This window comes from Canis lupus, chromosome 37 (assembly GCF_003254725.2).
Source record: "Canis lupus dingo isolate Sandy chromosome 37, ASM325472v2, whole genome shotgun sequence".
Lineage (NCBI taxonomy): Eukaryota > Metazoa > Chordata > Mammalia > Carnivora > Canidae > Canis > Canis lupus.
The window spans coordinates 1,915,010-1,933,629 of NC_064279.1; the positions used below are offsets into that span (position 1 = coordinate 1,915,010).

General features: G+C 40.0%; 1 protein-coding gene across 9 annotated transcripts in view; it reads right to left on the minus strand.

Moving 5' to 3' along the window:
- Window positions 1-393: 393 nt before the first annotated feature.
- Window positions 394-18,620, minus strand: part of STAT4 (signal transducer and activator of transcription 4) — a 118,855-nt gene continuing 100,628 nt past the window's right edge. For 5 of the 9 annotated variants that reach the window (XM_025441573.3, XM_025441575.3, XM_035710831.2 and 2 more), the window contains 10 exons: window positions 12,423-12,506; window positions 10,532-10,630; window positions 8,002-8,137; window positions 6,209-6,258; window positions 5,647-5,741; window positions 5,213-5,349; window positions 4,683-4,874; window positions 3,262-3,328; window positions 2,461-2,710; window positions 394-681 (listed from right to left, as the gene is read on the minus strand). In XM_025441573.3, coding sequence (XP_025297358.1) covers window positions 2,503-2,710; window positions 3,262-3,328; window positions 4,683-4,874; window positions 5,213-5,349; window positions 5,647-5,741; window positions 6,209-6,258; window positions 8,002-8,137; window positions 10,532-10,630; window positions 12,423-12,506 — 1,068 coding nt within the window. In that variant the 3' untranslated portion in view covers window positions 394-681; window positions 2,461-2,502. The remainder of the gene's footprint in view (window positions 682-2,460; window positions 2,711-3,261; window positions 3,329-4,682; window positions 4,875-5,212; window positions 5,350-5,646; window positions 5,742-6,208; window positions 6,259-8,001; window positions 8,138-10,531; window positions 10,631-12,422; window positions 12,507-18,620) is intronic. The other 4 variants (XR_003134275.3, XM_025441577.3, XR_003134276.3 and 1 more) reach the window with 4 other exon arrangements.

Consider the following 18,620-nt stretch of genomic DNA (forward strand, 5'->3'; position numbering starts at 1 on the left):
AGAATACCAGCTGAGGATGATGATGGAACCCTTCCCCTGAGACGAGGTCATGCCTGGCAGTGGAACCAGCAGCTGTGAACCCCAAAGTTGAGACAGTATTGATCTGGCAATCAAGAGGCTTCACAATTCACCCAGGACACCCTGTAAATTGCTGCTCTTATGCCCTGTCATTCCTTCCATCTGGTATCTAGGGTGATGGCTTTTACCTGCTAGAACTCAGGACATTAGCCCACTTGGCTTTACTCTCAGGCCTTCTTGCTGGGTTTTGAGTGATGTAGGTGTGACTCTGTCATTCTTGACCTATTCTGAAATCTTAACACTTAGTCCTTCTAGAGACGAAGTCAGGAGTAACATGTAAGAAACAAAATCAGAAATGAAGCAAATACAAATGAGTCATTTGTTAATATTATATTAACACTGGTTTCTTAAAGTGTTTTATTTTGCAAGTTTATCTGAAGCTTCGGTTTTTAGCATTTCAACCAGGACATTCCCAGTTGGTGGTGTCACGTCAGTGAAAGCAGAGCTTCAGACTTCAACCATTTCCTGGAATCCGGTATATACAAAGCTGAAGAAATAAGATATGATTGTTGGCAAAGATCAGTCTTTAAGCTTTTTCATTTGCTTCCTTCTTCTGAGAGTCAAGGGTTTATCCTGTCATTCAGCAGAATACGGAGACTTCATCTAAAATTGGAAAATGAAAATGACTTTTGAGGAAAATAATGATTTTGCAAGTAAGTTATAATTTTTTTAGGTAAACACCCTTTTGTCTACTAAATATTTCATAATCTTTCTACCAATTAACTAGTAAGTGTTCACAAATTTTATCCCACAAAAATGTAATGAGGGCAGCCCGGGTGGCTCAGCGGTTGAGCATGTTCCTTCAGCCCAGGGCGTGACCCCGGGGTCCCGGGATTGAGTCCCATGTCGGGCTCCCTTCATGGAACCTGCTTCTCCCTCTGCCTGTGTCTCTGCCTCTCTCTCTCTCTCTCTCTCATGAATAAATAAATAGAATCTTAAAAAAAAAAAGTAATGAGGAAATGTGTATAAAAATGTAGCAAAAGTTCTCGCAACTAAATGATTTAAGACAACTAACATTGGAATAAGCTGCCAAAGGGGACAATGGGCTTTCCGTCTCCAGAAATCTTCAAGAGGACTAAAACTCACTTGATTTATATAACCCGTGTAGAGGAGCAAAATTTGCCACCCCAAAATGTGCCTTTTTAGCATGTGAATTATTTTAGGCTGATTATGTTTAAGAACTAAAAGGCTTAGGAAGAAACTTTGACCTTCCCACTAATGGTCTAAAAGAATCTAGATAGAGGATCTGGCTCAGGAAGGGAGCCAGATCCCCATAGATAATGACATTATAAAATGAACTAGGTGTGGTAGTCAGGGAGGAACTTAACAAAATCTATTTGTTAAAATTCTTCTCTTTGCCCCATTGTTTCTGTATAGCCCAGCAAACATGTATGAAATATTTACTCTTTTTCATATTTCCGTGAATTGTCTTCATTCTCTTTGAAGTCCCAGACCCTAGCCCCTTCTCCTTAGCTCAGAATGGCATATAAGCCTCAGTTGCTTGTGTGTGTGCCTCATATTCTTATGGTTCCCTGTTAGTACTTTATTTATTTTTAGTTAGTAATTATTAGTAATTGTTTTATTTTTTCTTATCAATCTGTCTCATGCCAATTTAATTCTTAGATCAGCAAAAGGATCCTCGAAGGGCAAAGCAAAAATTTTCCTCCCCAACACCAGATACAAATTTCTTGGGGCTCAGGGTCCCTCTAAGATTCTATTGTTCTAGTATGTTCATTTGTATGTAAATGGAATCCCTCGATGGTATTGGGGACGAGCAATAGAGAGGATGCACCCTAAGTCACATTACTGCATTTAAGATTGTGATTCAGTTCTCAGGAGAGAATTATTACGCTGCTACTGACTGTAATTCATGTACTACTTGAAGAAGCCCCGGGACAAGACTAATAATACAAGTAACAAAAAAAATCGGAATTTGTGATCCTTCAACTAAAATAAATATTGCAGGCAGCCCGGGTGGCTCAGTGGTTTAGCTCCTGCCTTCGGCCCGGGGCGTGATCCTGGAGACCTGGGATTGAGTCCCACGTCAGGCTCCCTGCATGGAGCCTGCTGCTCCCTCTGCCTGTGTCTCTGCCTCTCTCTCTCTCTCTGTTTCTCTTGAATAAATAAATAAAATCTTAAAAAAATATAATAAATATTGAACTGGGCTTATAAATATTGACTAATGTATGTGGTCTGCTAAGGTGGGGAATGGTGGGGAGTGGTGCAGCCAATGGGAGAAGTGGGGACAAGGTGTATGTGAGTGAGGAAGAGCAGTATCTGCCCTCTGCTGGCTTTGATGGCAAGAAACTAAAGGAGTTCAAATGAGTGAAAGCGTCTGCTGGCAAGACCCCCTCAGTGACCCACAGGAACAGACAGACACACCCAGCATTTTGCTCATGGATTTGGTCCGACAGAAGTGTTTTCTCACTTCTCAGGCAGAACTTCAGCCCCTCTGATTACCAGGTAGCACATGTGCTTCACAGGAGTGCCCTTGACCAGCAATGGAAAGGAAAGGGAACATACTGCAGTTTCAATTGTTGCGGGACTCAGGTTTTCTCTCAGCACTGCATAGACACTTGGAGACATGGGCAGGAGATCTGACGGAGAATGTGGCTCAGCTGAATCGCTTCGGCTTAAAGAGATCACAAGGCACATGTTGAAAAGGATTAAAAATAATAGCTGTGGGGATCCCTGGGTGGCGCAGCGGTTTAGCGCCTGCCTTTGGCCCAGGGCGCGATCCTGGTGACCTGGGATTGAATCCCACGTCGGGCTCCCGGTGCATGGAGCCTGCTTCTCCCTCTGCCTGTGTCTCTGCCTCTCTCTCTCTCTCTCTCTCTCTGTGACTATCATAAATAAATGAAAGTTTAAAAAAAAAAAATAGCTGTGGTGAGACGCTGGGGCTGGAACTCATTGCTGGGGCTTCATCTATCTGTGACACCGAGATGCCCCCCCTGAACTACATGACATATAAAGTGGCAGCTTTAGGATTCCAGTCATGGCATGCTATGGGGCTTCCTGAGGGCCGGCTCTCTAGGTATTGAAGTGGGTGGGACACTGAGCATTAAAATGCTTTATTGTCAGGTACACGTACTCTGCTCTAGCCTAAGATTTCCTGTAGAAATGCTTTTTTAAAGAAAGATAAGTTCAGTAAGAGATATTTTACATGTAGCTAAGGTTACTTACATTGTTGAAATGGGGATAAAAACAGATGGAACATAACCTTTGTCCCCTCTTTCTGTTGGCCGTGAGACTGGAAAAGAAAGGCAGGAAAAAATGATATCAATGTGATATATATATATTTTTAAAAATCCTATGAAAATATAAGGAACCTTAAAAGAAGAGAGATATTCTGATTGTTTAGTGACTCGCCAAAATATTTGGCTGAATAGATGAAACAGTGTTTATGAACATAAAATGTGCAAGAAGAGAAAAATCTCTTGGCAGGCCTAAACTGACTTTACGTATGATTGTCTCTGGGATGTATGAGAAGAAGTGGGAGTCACCTATATCACCTGTCTTCAATGTTATGTTTAAGTTTGATTATATTTGGTTGATCTGAGTATTGTAGGATTTACAGTGAGTCAGTAGGGTAGCCACAATCAGTGTCTGTGGGTGACGACTGTGATATTCCACAAGACGGTGCTCATAGGTTAGGTTGCTATAGATGGACATTGTAATGGATAATGACTTGCATACACTTTTATTAGAGACACAGAACGGGAAACTTAACATTACAATTATACAGCTAATTTTATTTGTATTCTTTCATGTATTTAACAAATATTTCCCAGGGCAACCCCAGTGGCGCAGCGGTTTGGCACCGCCTGCAGCCCGGGGCGTGATCCTGGAGACCCGGGATCGAGTCCCACGTCGGGCTCCCTGCATGGAGCCTGCTTCTCCCTCTGCCTGAGTCTCTGCCTCTCTCTCTCTATGTCTCTCATGAATAAATAAATAAAATCTTAAAAAAAAAGAAAAAGAAAAAAAACCCCACAAATATTTTTCCCAAATGCTTATTTTGGTCAGGCGTTACTTTAGCCCCTTGGAATGCAACCCGGAAAGGCAGGTGCGCTAAGACTTGTTAGTCGGCCAGTAGATGGGGGACGAAGCAGTGACCCCCGGGCCCTTCCCGGCAAGTGAACCGTCCACTCAGTTGGGAGACTACTGTAAGGTAGAAAATGTAAAGCCTTTAAGCCCCAGGCTTCTTTTGCTGAAAACAGACTTCCCGAACTCTTAATAGCTTTCTAATCATTACCTCCTCTTTTTTGCCCCCCTCTCCTAGTCATAGACATGAAGTCAGAGGCACTTTTGTTTCAGGAAGGAGGAAGCCGACACCCTCCAAGTGGCTGTGAGAAGCTGTCATGGCCACCGGAAGTCCGGCTGCTGGAAGCCACGGATTACTAGCTCCTGTGCGGGGCGCGGTGGCCCCAGCTGTCCCTCCTCGGGAACTGCCCGCGCTACTTCATTTCTAAGGCCTTGACCTCCACGTGCTCCCTGGGTCTCAATGACAATCGAAGTAAACCTAAGGAGAGGGGCTGCATTTACTTTTCTCCAATATGAGGGTATCTGCCAAGGTCTGAAGACGACAAGCAAGCAAAGAAGCTAACCTTCGCACGGCTGGGAGCTGTAGTGTTTACCAAAGGCTTTGTCTTTGGGAATGTCAGGATAAAGGTACTTCAGAGGGTTTTCGGGAATGTTTTCAGCCATAATAACCTTGTAGTCTCGAAGGATGTCCGCGAACGGCAGAGCAGACAACCGGCCTTTATTGTAGGGCTCCACCGAGTGGAATCTCACCTCTCCTGGAAACACAGACAGGGGGTCGGGGAGGAACATGCAGGTTCCTGCCGCCAATGCTTTGCGGACTTTCTTCCTGCCCACGTCATTTTTCACTTAACTGGCTCTAAAACACTGCCGGCCCTTCTGTGCGGTGTGGCTAGAGGTTGCCACGCGATGGAGGGCACCCACACAGGGCTGTGAGCGACTCAAGGTACCCTCTTCGGGGACAACTCTAGCAACTGATGTTAAAGCCCCCTGAACACGTGAAAAACAGAACATCGTGCTACACACTTCTGAAAACTGAAATGCCGACAGCCAAACCCGATGCTAATTCACATGTACAAACAAGAGGAGCATGTACCATTTTCAGAATGGTCTACCCAGGTGAAGGTTATCCCTCCAAGGTGGCTTTCGCTGAATCTTAACAAAAAGGTTCCAGGCATTTTATCCTTTAGTAAGAGTCGTTCCTTCTCTTTGCTAACAAAGCCCATGACATACCTAAAAGTAGAGCAATGGCACAAGTTTTATCTGAGCAAACACTGTAATTTATTACATATGTATTTGTTTCACTCACAAAGAACTGACTTAAATTTGTTCTGAGTACAATAAAAAGTCAATGAAATACTCTTATAAGATTAAAGTAAATATCAGAACTTCATGAAGAATGAAAGAACTGAACTATTCCCCCACCCACCCATCGCTAAACATGCTTTTTTTTTAAAAAAGGAAAAAAAACCAATACCATAAAAACAAGAATCTAATGAACTCATGTGGAAAATATAGCCTGTAACTCACCCATCTATCCAAAGGGGAAGAATGTGTTTTTTAATGAGGTCTAATATTGCTTCAAGCCATGTCCAAAAGGTAAATGATTTACCGGGTAAGTGTTCCTATTGCAATAAATAAACATGTTAGGACAATGATTATTTCAATAGTAATGTTGAAATAACAGTTCAAGTTCCAGTTTTCAATGAAGTGCTTCCTTTAAACGTTTTTTTAAAAAATATTTATTTTAGAGAGAAACAGAGAGAGAGAGGGAGAAAGTGGGGGGAGGGGTAGAGGGAGAGAGAGAATCCTGAAGCAGATTCCCCACCGAGTGGGGACCCTGACATGGGGCTCAATCCCAGACCCCGAGAGATCATGACCTGAGTCTAAACCAAGAGTTGGCTGCCCAACTGATCTGAGCCACCCAGGCACCCCGGAATACTTCCTTTAAATGAGAAAATAGTTTAGAGTTTAAAAAAAAAAAAAAACTGCATTCAGGAAATCCTCAAAATCCCAGATTATGCAAAAGAGGCTTAAGAAGAAGCACTACTTAAAAAAAATCTTAATGATATTCTTGTTCCCCTGTTTGTACCTTGCAGAACTTGGCCCAGGTGAGATGACCATCATTGTAGCTAGATTGGGCTAAAATGAAAGAAAAGAATGAGATTTTTTATTAACAATTAGGCTTTTCCATTTGGTGCTCAATTTAGATTTTCCCCAGCCCCTTTCAAGATTTTCTTAAGCATCTGTTATGGGTTTTCAGTGTACTTAATGCTAGAAAGAGTAAAAATGTAAGATATCACGAAATTATCTAAGAAAAAATTCCTTTCAGTGCAGGAGCTAAGATAACTTTAGGAAGAGGGTGAGTGTCTAGTGCCAGGCCCTCATGATTGGATTGGATATAAATTATCAGAAGAAAAGGAGGAAACCACACTCTAGTAAGAATAATGTAGGATGAAGCACAGTGGGCGTGAACAAGGCTTATATAGGAGACGGTGAGAGCTGCCTAATGTTGGTCAATAAACATAAAATAAACTTATATAAGTTAGATATAGACAGATTATCAGGACTCCTAATTATTACTACGAAAAGAATGAACTCGGGATCCTTTAGGCAGTAAGGAGCCATCTGACTATGGTCCAGGGCAATGACACGGTACAAGACTATCTCAATTTTTAAGGAAATTATACTTATAAGGATAATTTGGTAAAGATGTGAAAGGATATTTGAAAACTTTATTCACTCAACAAATATTTACTAAATGCAGTTTATGAACTATGTAAGTTCAAAAAGCAAATTTACATTAACTAAATTTTTAAATATTCCCCAAAGATCTGATTTACTGATCAGATAGTAGGTCCAAGTGGCAACCCAGCACCAGTTGCCAAGTCACCTAGTATTTCACTGCTGATGCTCAAATGCATCTTACGCCCTACTTTAACTAGAAATGTATACAAATCTAATCTTAACTCTTTTTTGGTGCTAAATGTATTTACCCCAGACTTGTCAAAATATAGATGCCTTTTAAAATTCTTTTAGAAAAAAAAAATTCTTTTAGAAAAATCTTTTTTTTTCTTTTAGAAAAATCTTACACTATAGTCACTATCTGAAGTACCAATAATTCTATTTTGCAAATTTAAAAAAACTATTAGTCAAAACTGAAATTGTCTTTCCTTTTTTTCCTAAAGACTGTTTTTATTTATTTGAGAGAGAGAGAGCATGAGAGAGCATAAGCAGGGGGAGAGTCAGAAGGAGAGGGAGAGGCAGGCTCCCCACTGAGCAGGGAGTCTGACGTGGGGCGCCATCTCAGGACCCTGGGATCATGACCTGAGCCAAAGGCAGATGCTCAAGCGACTGAGCCACTCAGGTGCCCAAAACTGAGATCTTCTTGATATGGAGAATTAAGTATTATCTGGGTGGCTTCTAATTTCTATGAAATTCCCTGGCCCTGGAATCAGCTGTTGTCCAGCTGGCTAATGACCATTGTGATATTAATATGAAAGTCAAGGCACCATTAAGACTTCACATTACACTCAGTGAAAATGGCATAGAAACACCCTGGAGACTGGAGAGTGGAATGGAAAGAAAGAGGCTTTGGAACTGGACCCGCTTGGCCTGTGTCTTGGCTGTGCTGTGTACTAGCCACGCAGCCGTGCCAGGCACTAACCTCTGAGCTGAAGGACCCTCATCTCTAAAACGGATAGAGTAATGAGTTAGCCTTTCCTAAAAAATATAACATAGCATTTAGCTCTGTGCCTGGCGATGTAGTAGGTGCTCAGTAAATTGTGACTCTCCTCCTTATGAATAAGTAGTAGTATCACCTGGTTCTTTAAAATGCCTGAGGACCCCAAACAGAGGCAAGTCTTCACGTCTACAAGCTCTCACCTGTAAGCTTCTCTGCTAACATATTGAGTTGATCTGAGTTAAGGCCCCGGCCGACATAGGATGAAAACTGCCAGCTCATCACTTCCAGGAGTTGACTCAAAGTGGCAGATGGAGGATTATTAAAGAAAACCAAGTTCTAAAATAGAGTTGTAACGATGATTATATTCATTGATCACATCGAACACACTATAATTCAGTATGTAAAATTCCTGTCTTAAACTGTTTAGGCCAATCTAAGTTAATACAGATTATTGTTTCATCTCTGCTGTGCTTTTAAACTGACGCTGCTTTTGTCTTTTCCTGAAGAGTTCCTTAATCCTTGAGTCCAATACAATAGATGTCTCCATGTTATTCTTGATAGAATCGTTGGACATCTCTTAACTTTCCCTGGACTGTGGGCTATCAATCAACTCAGGTAAGTCCTTAATACTGTCCAACAAGTCACTGGGCAAATATTCTTTTCTCAAGTAATATCAATCTTCAACAATACCTATATCAATTATATAATTATCTTATCATGGGTTGGTACAAGTTACACCTTGACCGAACGAAGAATCCCAAAGCACAAAAATAGGTAAGTCTCGAGCTAAAGTAGGTGACCTTACAAATACGAACTCATAATTAACCTGAGTCCTGTTTTATGGGTCATACGGTAATCTTTTCTTTTGATCTGGGCAAGAGAATCTTCTGTATGACTAACTACAAATAAGACTGCTTGTACCAGAAACTGGGTCAACAATTGTGAAAGAGAGGATTTCATCTCAGATTACTGGAAAGCAGAAGGTGTGAAAGCCAAGAAAGATGTTCTAGGGAGAGAAGAAGGGGAAGAATTGAGTAATCTAGTACAGTTCAGGAGAGGCATGAGCTAAGCTGGGCAGCAACAAAAGGAACCAATCCAAGAGGTGTCAGAAGGTTGGGAGTGAAAGAGGACACAGCATCCAACAAGGAGTGGGAGATAGGAAGGGGAGGAATGGAGAGAAAGAGTTTCTAGAGATGCAGTTTCCCTTGAACCAGACAATTGTGTCTGGAAAAATGCCCCAAAAGCATAGAATATAATTGAGGTCTGGGAGCTTAGATTTTGAAGCAGAAGAAAGGGAAGAAGAAAAACCAGAGTTTGTTGTTATGCTGGACTCTGTAAGTAGGCTGTGCATCTATGCTGTAGGAGCTACATGCGATCTGCTTTCCACATTCCTCATGCAGGAGCAGAACAGAGTCTGGGGTGGCTAGTGTGACAATTTTGGTGAAAGATGCTGAAGAAAGCTAAGTGCAACAGTGCTGTACTCAGAGGACAGGGAAGTGACCCATCGTTTCTCCTACATCCCAAAGTTGAATGAAAAGCTCTGAATATGTGTAGCCCCTCATGGGGAATATCCTTTAATCCAGGGGTGTAGGCTCTTCTTGGCTTTAAAGACCAGATGATTTCTCTAGTGAGTCCTGTTCTTCTCACTGCAGCCTGAGAGGAAGTGAGGCACCGTGTACCCTGTGCAGCCTCCCTCTCTACAGTTAATCTCAGATGCCAGGGCACCAAGGATGAGAAGGAATAGAGCTGAGTCATAGTCCATGTTATTTCCCTATTAGGCACATTTTAAAAAAGATAGATAGATAGAGCTAACTCATCATGTCGGTTCTTATTGCTAGGACCTAAGGTAAAAAAAAAAAAAATTCTTCCCTTAAGAGTGAATATTTGCTTTGAATTAAGAATAAATATTCTTTACATTTGAACCATTTTCTCTAGGCCTTGCTGGTTTCGAGGACAACATAATGAAATTTTGTAAGAGGGAACAAGGGGAAGGGCAGACATCTTTTTTTGCCACTCGTTTCCCTTGGTTGTCTTTTAAGAAGAGCATCTGTTTCTGTTTTCGGCTAGCTTTGGAACTTGAAGCCAATTTTTGCTCAATGTCTCAACCACCAGATGGCATTAAAACCCAGCTTGAGCCTAGAATGGATAAAATCTATAATCAACTTGAAAATTTGTATAGTCAGAGGGTTAGTTAGGCAAGATTGGTTAATATTCTAGTTACTTCTTTGGAAACCAATTTGCTACCTTTAAATAAAATCTGTGTGGAGGTGGGGCCGGAAGTAGTTGAGGCGGTACACATAGCAGTCAGACATTAATTCTAGACTGAGAAGTCTCCCCATGGCCCAATTAACAGAGCCACAGGATGGGCCTAGAACTCACTGTTATGTACATAGTTGAGAGCTGACCAGATCCTCAGACGTAACAAATACCTGCCTGTCCGTTTTGCTAGCCAGAACTCTCCCAGCGTCCAAGTTCATCAGAACATATGACTTTAAATATAACATAAGAGAGGATATATACAACTAAATATAATTGGAACTCTCTGTAATAAAACAATCCACAAAAACATGCTAAATTTAATATATATAGATATATGACTATATATTCAAAACTCATATATATATACATATATATATATATATATATATATATCTTTTGATGCAGATGGGTTTTTGGACAATAAAACAAATCAAATAGAATTAAAGGAGGAGAAATAGGAATAGACTCTACCTGGGAATCGTTGGTTGACACATTGTACCAAATGATGGATGCCCAAGCATTAGGTAACTGACTGACATTGGAAATCATCACCACAGGTAATGAGCTGGTCTGTTAAAAAAAAAAAAAAAAAAAAGCACAGTTATTACAGGTAGTTGCACCTTGCACTGATTTTATACTTGACCCTGTCTCCTAAAGGGCCATCTCAAGCCAGCTCTACTCCTTTAATCCTGGTGTCTACACTGCCCTGGTTACTGAAATGACTTGTGAAGGTACGGGAAATTTCTAGGCATATATGAATGAAGGTATGGGGATGAAAGAAGCCATAAAAATGGGAATCCTTTCCGAGCGCTTGGCCAGTTAACTTCTCCAGTATCTTCCCTTGACATCATAAAAATATTTATATTTTCTAGTATTATAAATGGCCTAAAATGCAGCCAATTAGAGCTTGTATTGATTTTGCAACCGTTCTCTTAACAAGTTACTATAAAGGATTTAACTTCAAATTAATCCATGAAGTGAATCAATATATTCAATTTATGATCTGACATCTAATTAATGTCAGTACTAGACATGGGCATTTTCACTGCAGAAGATGAAGAGGTAAGCAATGTTGGAATACAAAACTTTATTAGAAACAGAGCTGCCCAGTCTGCTGTGGAACTACACTGGTACTGTAGTTCTCAACCTCATAGAATAAAAAGGCTTTCACAGACTAGTGTGAGAAACTAATCAACCCACATTAGTCCTTTCTCGATAACAGAGGTTAGACTTCTGGAGACAGGGAAACACCAACCCTAATAGCCCATGAAAACATTTTCATGAAAACATGGGCTCTTAGGCCCATGTTTCCTAAACAGAGATTTAGGAAAAAGAGATAAGGAAGGCATTCATGGAAAATGCTTATAGATTTACATTCAATAAGAAAAAAATGGAAAGGTAGATCTCTAAGACAATACCTCTCACAAATAAGATCATATTGGGATGTGTAAAACTGTGTGTGTTCCTTCATGCAGCCGTTCATTAATTTATTTAACCTATGCTGAGCATCTACTATGTGCCAGGCATTGAGTAAGTTACTGGCAATGGTGTGACAAAGTCATGATGATGCCCTGCTTTCAAGGAGCTCATAGTCAGTCATGTTCAATTTAATTCTCAAAATTTCTTTATTCCTTCTTTGAGTACAATGGTGACTGTTTTTTTTTAAAAGATTTATTTATTTGTTTGTTTATTTACTTATGATAGACATAGAGAGAGAGAGAGAGAGAGAGGCAGAGACACAGGAGGAGGGAGAAGCAGGCTCCATGCCGGGAGCCCGAAGTGGGACTCGATCCCGGGACTCCAGGATCACGCCCTGGGCCAAAGGCAGGTGCTAAACCGCTGAGCCACCCAGGGATGCCCCAATGGTGACTGTTAAGAGAATAAAACAACATATTGTTAATGTTCCTATCATTTGTCTTTACTCATTACATTAGAAAAACCTTCCTTCTGAGGGATTTGTGGACAAGTTAAAATTTTAAAAATATAACACTATGTGGCATGGTTTAAGGATGCTTACTTATTTCTCTTTAGGCTTTCCACTGAGTAGGCATGACTCAGAAGATCCCAGAAAACAAACCAAAAACATGCAATCTGGGCAAGCAATTATTAAATAGATATTGCATTGATAATGCCCATGAGATTTTATCATTTATATTTAACCAGAATGGCATACATTCTACTAGTAGAATGTTGATTAATTAGTAACTAAATGACATGTTGATTTTCTAAATTAAATTTTCTAAACAAAATTCTAACCAAAAATAATAGAGAATGTACTAAAACCTAAAAACACTCAACTTTCATCTACAAATGCCAGCCAATTACTGAAAATATTATTAGTAAATAGTTGATTGACACCTACCTCCAAATCTATGGTCAGGCCATAGAGGCAGATCTGTGTTTCAAAGGTTATAGAATGAAGCTCTTCAGTTACCATGTGACAGCCCTAAGGAAGAAAGAAAGAATTTTTTATCTTACAAATGCACTTCTGCTATCTACTCTTAGGCCTGCTTTTAACAAAAATTAGTAAAGTCTTAAAGTAAATGCCCCAAACATTCCCTGTCATGGAACGTTCCCTCTTAATATTTAAAAAAGTTATTTACCTAAACCAAGCAGGAGAAGAGAAATTCTAAAGATTAGAGCAGAACTCAATGAAATAGAGACCAGAAGAACTGTAGAAAAGATCAATGAAACTAGGGGCTGGTTCTTTGAATGAATTAAGATAGATAACCTCCTCGCCAGCCTTATTAAAAAGAAAAGACAAAAGACTCAAATGAATAAAATCATAAATAAAAGAGAAGAGATCACAACCAACACAAAGGAAATACAAACAATTTGAAGAATGTATTATGAGTAACTATATGCCAATAAGCAACCTGGAAGAAATGGAGGCATTCCTTGAAACTTATAAATTACCAAGACTGAGCAGGAATAAATAGAAAACCTGAACAGGCCAATAACCAATAAGGAAATGGAAGCAGTCATCAAAAACCTCCCAAAACACAACAGTCCAGGGTCAGGCAGCTTCCCAGGGGAATTCTATCAAACAGTTAAAGAAGAACTAATACCTGTTCTACTGAAGCTGTTTCAAAAGATAGAAATGAAATGGAAACTTCCAAACTCGTTCTATGAGGCCAGCATCACCTTGATCCCAAAACCAAAGACCCCACCCAAAAGGAGAATTACAGATCAATATCCCTGATGAACACAGATGTCAAAATACTCACCAACACACTAGCCAGTAGGATCCAACAGTACATTACAAGGCTTATTCACCCTGACCAAGTGGGATTTATCCCTGGCATGTAAGGGTGGTTCAACGTCCGTAAATCAATCAACATGACAGATCACATTAATAAACGACAAGAACCATTTGATTCTCTCAACTGATGCAGAAAAAGCATTTGTCAAAATACAGCATCCTTTCTTGATTAAAACTCTTCAAGTGTAGGGACAGAGGGAACATACGTCAATATCATGAAATCAACAAAAAGCCCACAGCAAATATCATTCTAAATGGGGAAGCCCTGGGAGCCTTTCCCCTAAGATCAGGAACACGACAGGGATGTCCACTCTCACCACTGCTATTCAACATAGTACATAGTACTGGAAGTCCTCACCTCAGCAATCAGGCAACAAAAAGAAATAAAAGGCATTCAAATGGGCAAAGAAGAAGTCAAACTCTCCTTCTTTGCGGATGACATGATACTGTCCACAGAAAACCTGAAAGCCTCCACCCCAAGATTGCTAGAACTCATACAACAATTCGGCAGTGTGGCAGGATACAAAATCAATGCCCAGAAGTCAGTGGCATTTCTATACACTAACAATGAGATTGAAGAAAGAGAAATTAAGGAGTCAATCCCATTTACAATTGCACCCAAAGCATAAGATACCTAGGAATAAGCCTAACCAAAAAGGTAAAGGATCTCTACCCTAAAAACTACAGAACACTTCTGAAAGGAATTGAGGAAGACACAAAGAGATGGAAAAACATACCATGCTCATGGATTGGAAGAATTAATATTGTAAAAATGTCAATGTTATCCAGGGCAATTTACACATTTAATGCAATCTCTATCAAAATACCATAAACTTTTTTCAAACAGTTGGAACAAATAATCCTGATTTGTATGGAACTAGAAAAGATCTCAGCCAGAGGAATGTTGAAAAAGACAGCCAAAGCTGGGGGTATCATAATGCCTGACTTCAATCTCTATTACAAATCAAAACCACAATGAGATCCCACCTCACACCAGTGAGAATGGGGAAAATTCACAAGGCAGGAAACCACAAATGTTGGAGAGGATGCGGAGAAAAGGGAACCCTCTTACACTGTTGGTGGGAATGTGAACTGGTGCAGCCACTCTGGAAAACTGTGTGGAGGCTCCTCAAAGAGCTAAAAATAGATCTGCCCTATGACCCAGCAATTGCACTGCTGGGGATTTACCCCAAAGATTCAGATGCAATGAAACACTGGGACACCTGCACCCCGATGATTATAGCAGCAATGTCCACAATAGCCAAACTGTGGAAGGAGCCTCGGTGTCCATCGACAGATGATGGATAGAGAAGCTGTGGTCTGTGTATACAGCGGAATATTCCTCAGCCATTAGAAATGACAAATACCCACCATTTGCTTCCACGTGGATGGACCTGGAGGGTATGATGCTGAGTGAAGTAAGTCAATCAGAGGACAATCACCATATGGTTTCACTCACATGTGAATGTAAGGGAAGGATGGGAAACTGAACGGAAAAAATGATAGCGGAAGACAAACCATGAGACTCTCGACTCCGGAAAACAAATGGAGGGCTGCTGAAGGGGAGGTGGGTGGGGGGCAGTAAGGCAGGCATGTGATATGATGAACACTGGGTGCTATACTATATGTGGGCAAATTGAATTTAAATAAAAAATTAAGGGGATCCCTGGGTGGCTCAGCGGTTTAGTGCCTTCCTTTGGCCCAGGGCATGACCCCAGGGTCCCAGGATCGAGTCCTACATCGGGCTCCTCGCAGGGAGCCTGCTTCTCTCTCTGCCTGTCTCTCTGTGTCTCTCATGAATAAATAAATAAACTCTTGAAAAAAATTAAAAAGTTATGTAGACTCTATACAGAGTGAGAAATCTTCATTTCCATAAACAGAATGATTTTAAGTCTCCCTAACAATATATTTTTTTACTTAAAATTCTAGCATATTTTCATCAATAAGAAGCAGACAATTCTGTATTTTTAATTCTTAAAAATTTGCCCTTTTCAGCTTGTAAACTATTAATAAAATCAAGGCATATGTATATAGATATAACAGAAACAAGTCAATGTCATAATGAATTTTGTTTAAAAAGAAAGCAAGATTTCCTTCTGGTTAAAATTGGCAGGTAGAAAATGTATTTTCTTCTGCTCCCTCCAGAAACTTCAATAAAGTAACAGCTGGAGTTTTGTCTACTTTTCATTAAATAAAACTGTAATTTAGATCTCTGAATGAGAGGTGAAGGGGTGTGGTGTAAGGGTGGCAATAAGGGGCAGAACCGGGGTGTCTCCGAACACCTGAGCCTGCAAGGCCTGAATGCAGAGGGTTGAACAGGGGAGCGGTTAGGAGCCCATGCAATGAGGTCCCCACCCATCCCCGACCCTGAAGAAGGACAGGTTTACTCTCTAGAGCAGATGAATCAGAGGAACTAGAGAGGCTCTCTGCATTTCAGATACAAGGCCAAGCGGAGGGCAGGGCTGGGATATTATGCAGAAAAGAGGAAGATCCTGTAAAAGTTTATGGACTATAGGGAGAAAATGGATGAAATAAGATAGGCAATTGTTAATCATTGTTGAAGTTAGGTGATGTATAAATGAAGGTTTATTGTATTTCTCTACTTGTGCATGTGTGTGTTCGTTAAAAAGCTCTTAAAGATGTCGCAAAATCTTTATTAACAGATGTAACAAATATATCACACCAGTGAAGCAAGAATAAGATGCTATCAAAAGGAACATTCAGAAAATAATAATGAATAATTATAAATAGAATAAGAGAAATAGACAAGTTGGCAGAAGGACTGGAAATAGAGTGAAAGAAATGTCCCAGAAAGCGAAACAAACAAACAAAAAAAGTCGAATAAAAAAATAGGATAGAAAAGAGAGTAAGAATTAATACACAAACTCTAATAACAAACTAACAGAAGTTCCAGAAAGAGAATAGAGAAAACGGAATAGAAAAAAGTTCAAAGGCATAATCCAATGGTAATTCTTATACACTGTTGATGGGAGTGGGTACGATCACTTTACAGAATAGTTTTTCAGTCTCTAGTAAAGTAGAAGATGTAGTTCCTAGGATGATGGTGAAAGGAAGTTTTTTAAGAACTAAAAAAATAATAATAATAATTGGGCAACAGAATCAGAGGGCAATCAGCTCAAATTAGAGAAAGAGATGGAGGGCTCCGGAGGGGGTGTTCCCAAGGGAAAGAAAAAAAACCCCCACAGATTGACTTGTTTGATCATATTGCAGCAAGTTTTCCAGTTTCAGGGCACTCGGGTGGCTTAGCCAGTTAAGTGTCCCTGGATTTCAGCTCAGGTCATGACCTCAGGGTTGTGAGAGCAAGACCCCTCCCACATCCATGGGGCTCCCTGCTCAGCAGGGAGTCTGCTTGTCCATCTCCCTCTGTCCCTTCCCCACTTGAGCACGGGCTCTCTTTCTCTCTCAGATAAATAAATTTAAAAAAACTTTTAAAAAATCCTTATTAAAAAAAGAAGTTTTCAAGTTTCAAAGAAAAGTTTTGGGCCACATTAGTGACAGGTACGTAAAATAAACTGATTGAAAAAGAAACTGAGGCAACTAATAAATCCAGGGAAAGTCAGAAGTAATACAAGAATGGAAATGCAATTATACTATGATATGTGGTTCAGCTGTCAACAATTTTTATTTATTCAAAGTAATGTAAGTGTTGAATACATTGACTAAAACAAATTATGTTCTATAATGATACTGTGAAGATGGGGGGAAATGTATATATATAAAGAATCAGTGAAATAAAAAGAAAAAAGAACTGGTGATAGTGATACTTTAATCTTTTATAGAAAGAATTCAGAAGTTAAGTATATGAAATTTTTTAAAAATCAAGAAATATTAGTATGTTAGCGTAATACTTTGACTCAAAAAATGATCACCTCTGGAAAGTAGGTTTGGTGTAGGAAGAAGTGGGACAGAAATTGCTGTTTTTCTCTTTTTTAAAAATTTTTTAATTTTTAATTTTTTATTTTTTTTGCTGTTTTTCCTCTAATGAAATCGTACAGCAGCTTGCTGTGTGCCCAGAACTAGAAGCACTGTTAGCACCTGAAAGCTGGTAGGAAAACAGGATCTCTGGCCTCATCCCAAGCCTTCTGAATCAGATTCTGCATCATAACAAGAACTTCAGGTGGAATTTGTGAGACAATGAGTCTCAATATACTATATCCACATTGTGTTTAGTCTCAAAAAGAGATGTGCAAAATTTGGAGATGGGTGTAGAATTTTATTTTTTAATTTACTTATATAAATATTTTTACTTTTTTTTTAATTTTTATTTATTTACTTATGATAGAGAGAGAGAGAGAGAGAGGCAGAGACACAGGCAGAGGGAGAAGCAGGCTCCATGCATCGGGAGCCTGATATGGGATTCGATCCCGGGTCTCCAGGATCACGCCCTGGGCCAAAGGCAGGCGCCAAACCGCTGCGCCACCCAGGGATCCCTATATAAATATTTTTAAGTTGTCTCCATGCCCAGCACATGGGGCTTGAACTCATGACCCTGAGATCAAGACCTGAACTGAAATGAAGAGCCAGACACTTAACCAACTGAGCCACCCAGGCACCTTGAAGGCTTAAACAATGTTAAAACAACAACAACAACAACAACAACAACAACAACAACAACAAAAATCCACAAACCCTGTGGGAACCTGTAAGCAGATGAGCAATTATTGAGACTACAAGAGTCGGGGTGGCATTAAGGGTGTCAGAGTCAGCCCTAGCAGAAATTATCTAAATTGAATATGTATTAATAACAAGTTATAATCTACTTATATTAAATTTCAAATAATAAAGATTTTAGTTCTAATATGATGATATGAAGCACAATTGCATGAGGAAGACTTTATTGACAATGAGGAATGTCACACTTAGGATTTGTCACTGGGAAAGAAGTAGAGAATTAAAGACTCTTCTGTTCCTTGGGCTAGATCACTGTGGTACCTTACATCGACCTCAGGTAGGAGTGGGACTGCTTCTTACTGGGTTAGTAGAAAGTTATGCTAATGGAAATTTTGCTTGAAAATCCCTTAGACCCCTCCTAAAATTACCCCCAGTACATCCAATGCATGAAACAGCCAGTCCCCGCCCAAACCCCTCCCGTGTTGAAAGAAATACATTACTGTTTCTTTGGTCAAGTATGGGCTGAAGTCATCAGCTTCTGTTTAGACACGGAATTGAACAAAACCCACATTTTTTAAACAGAAAAATCTCACTGCCCCATAGCGTGCTTCCACTATGCAAATCCTGAGACAAACAAAGAATCCACAATGCATGTTTACTAGCGGG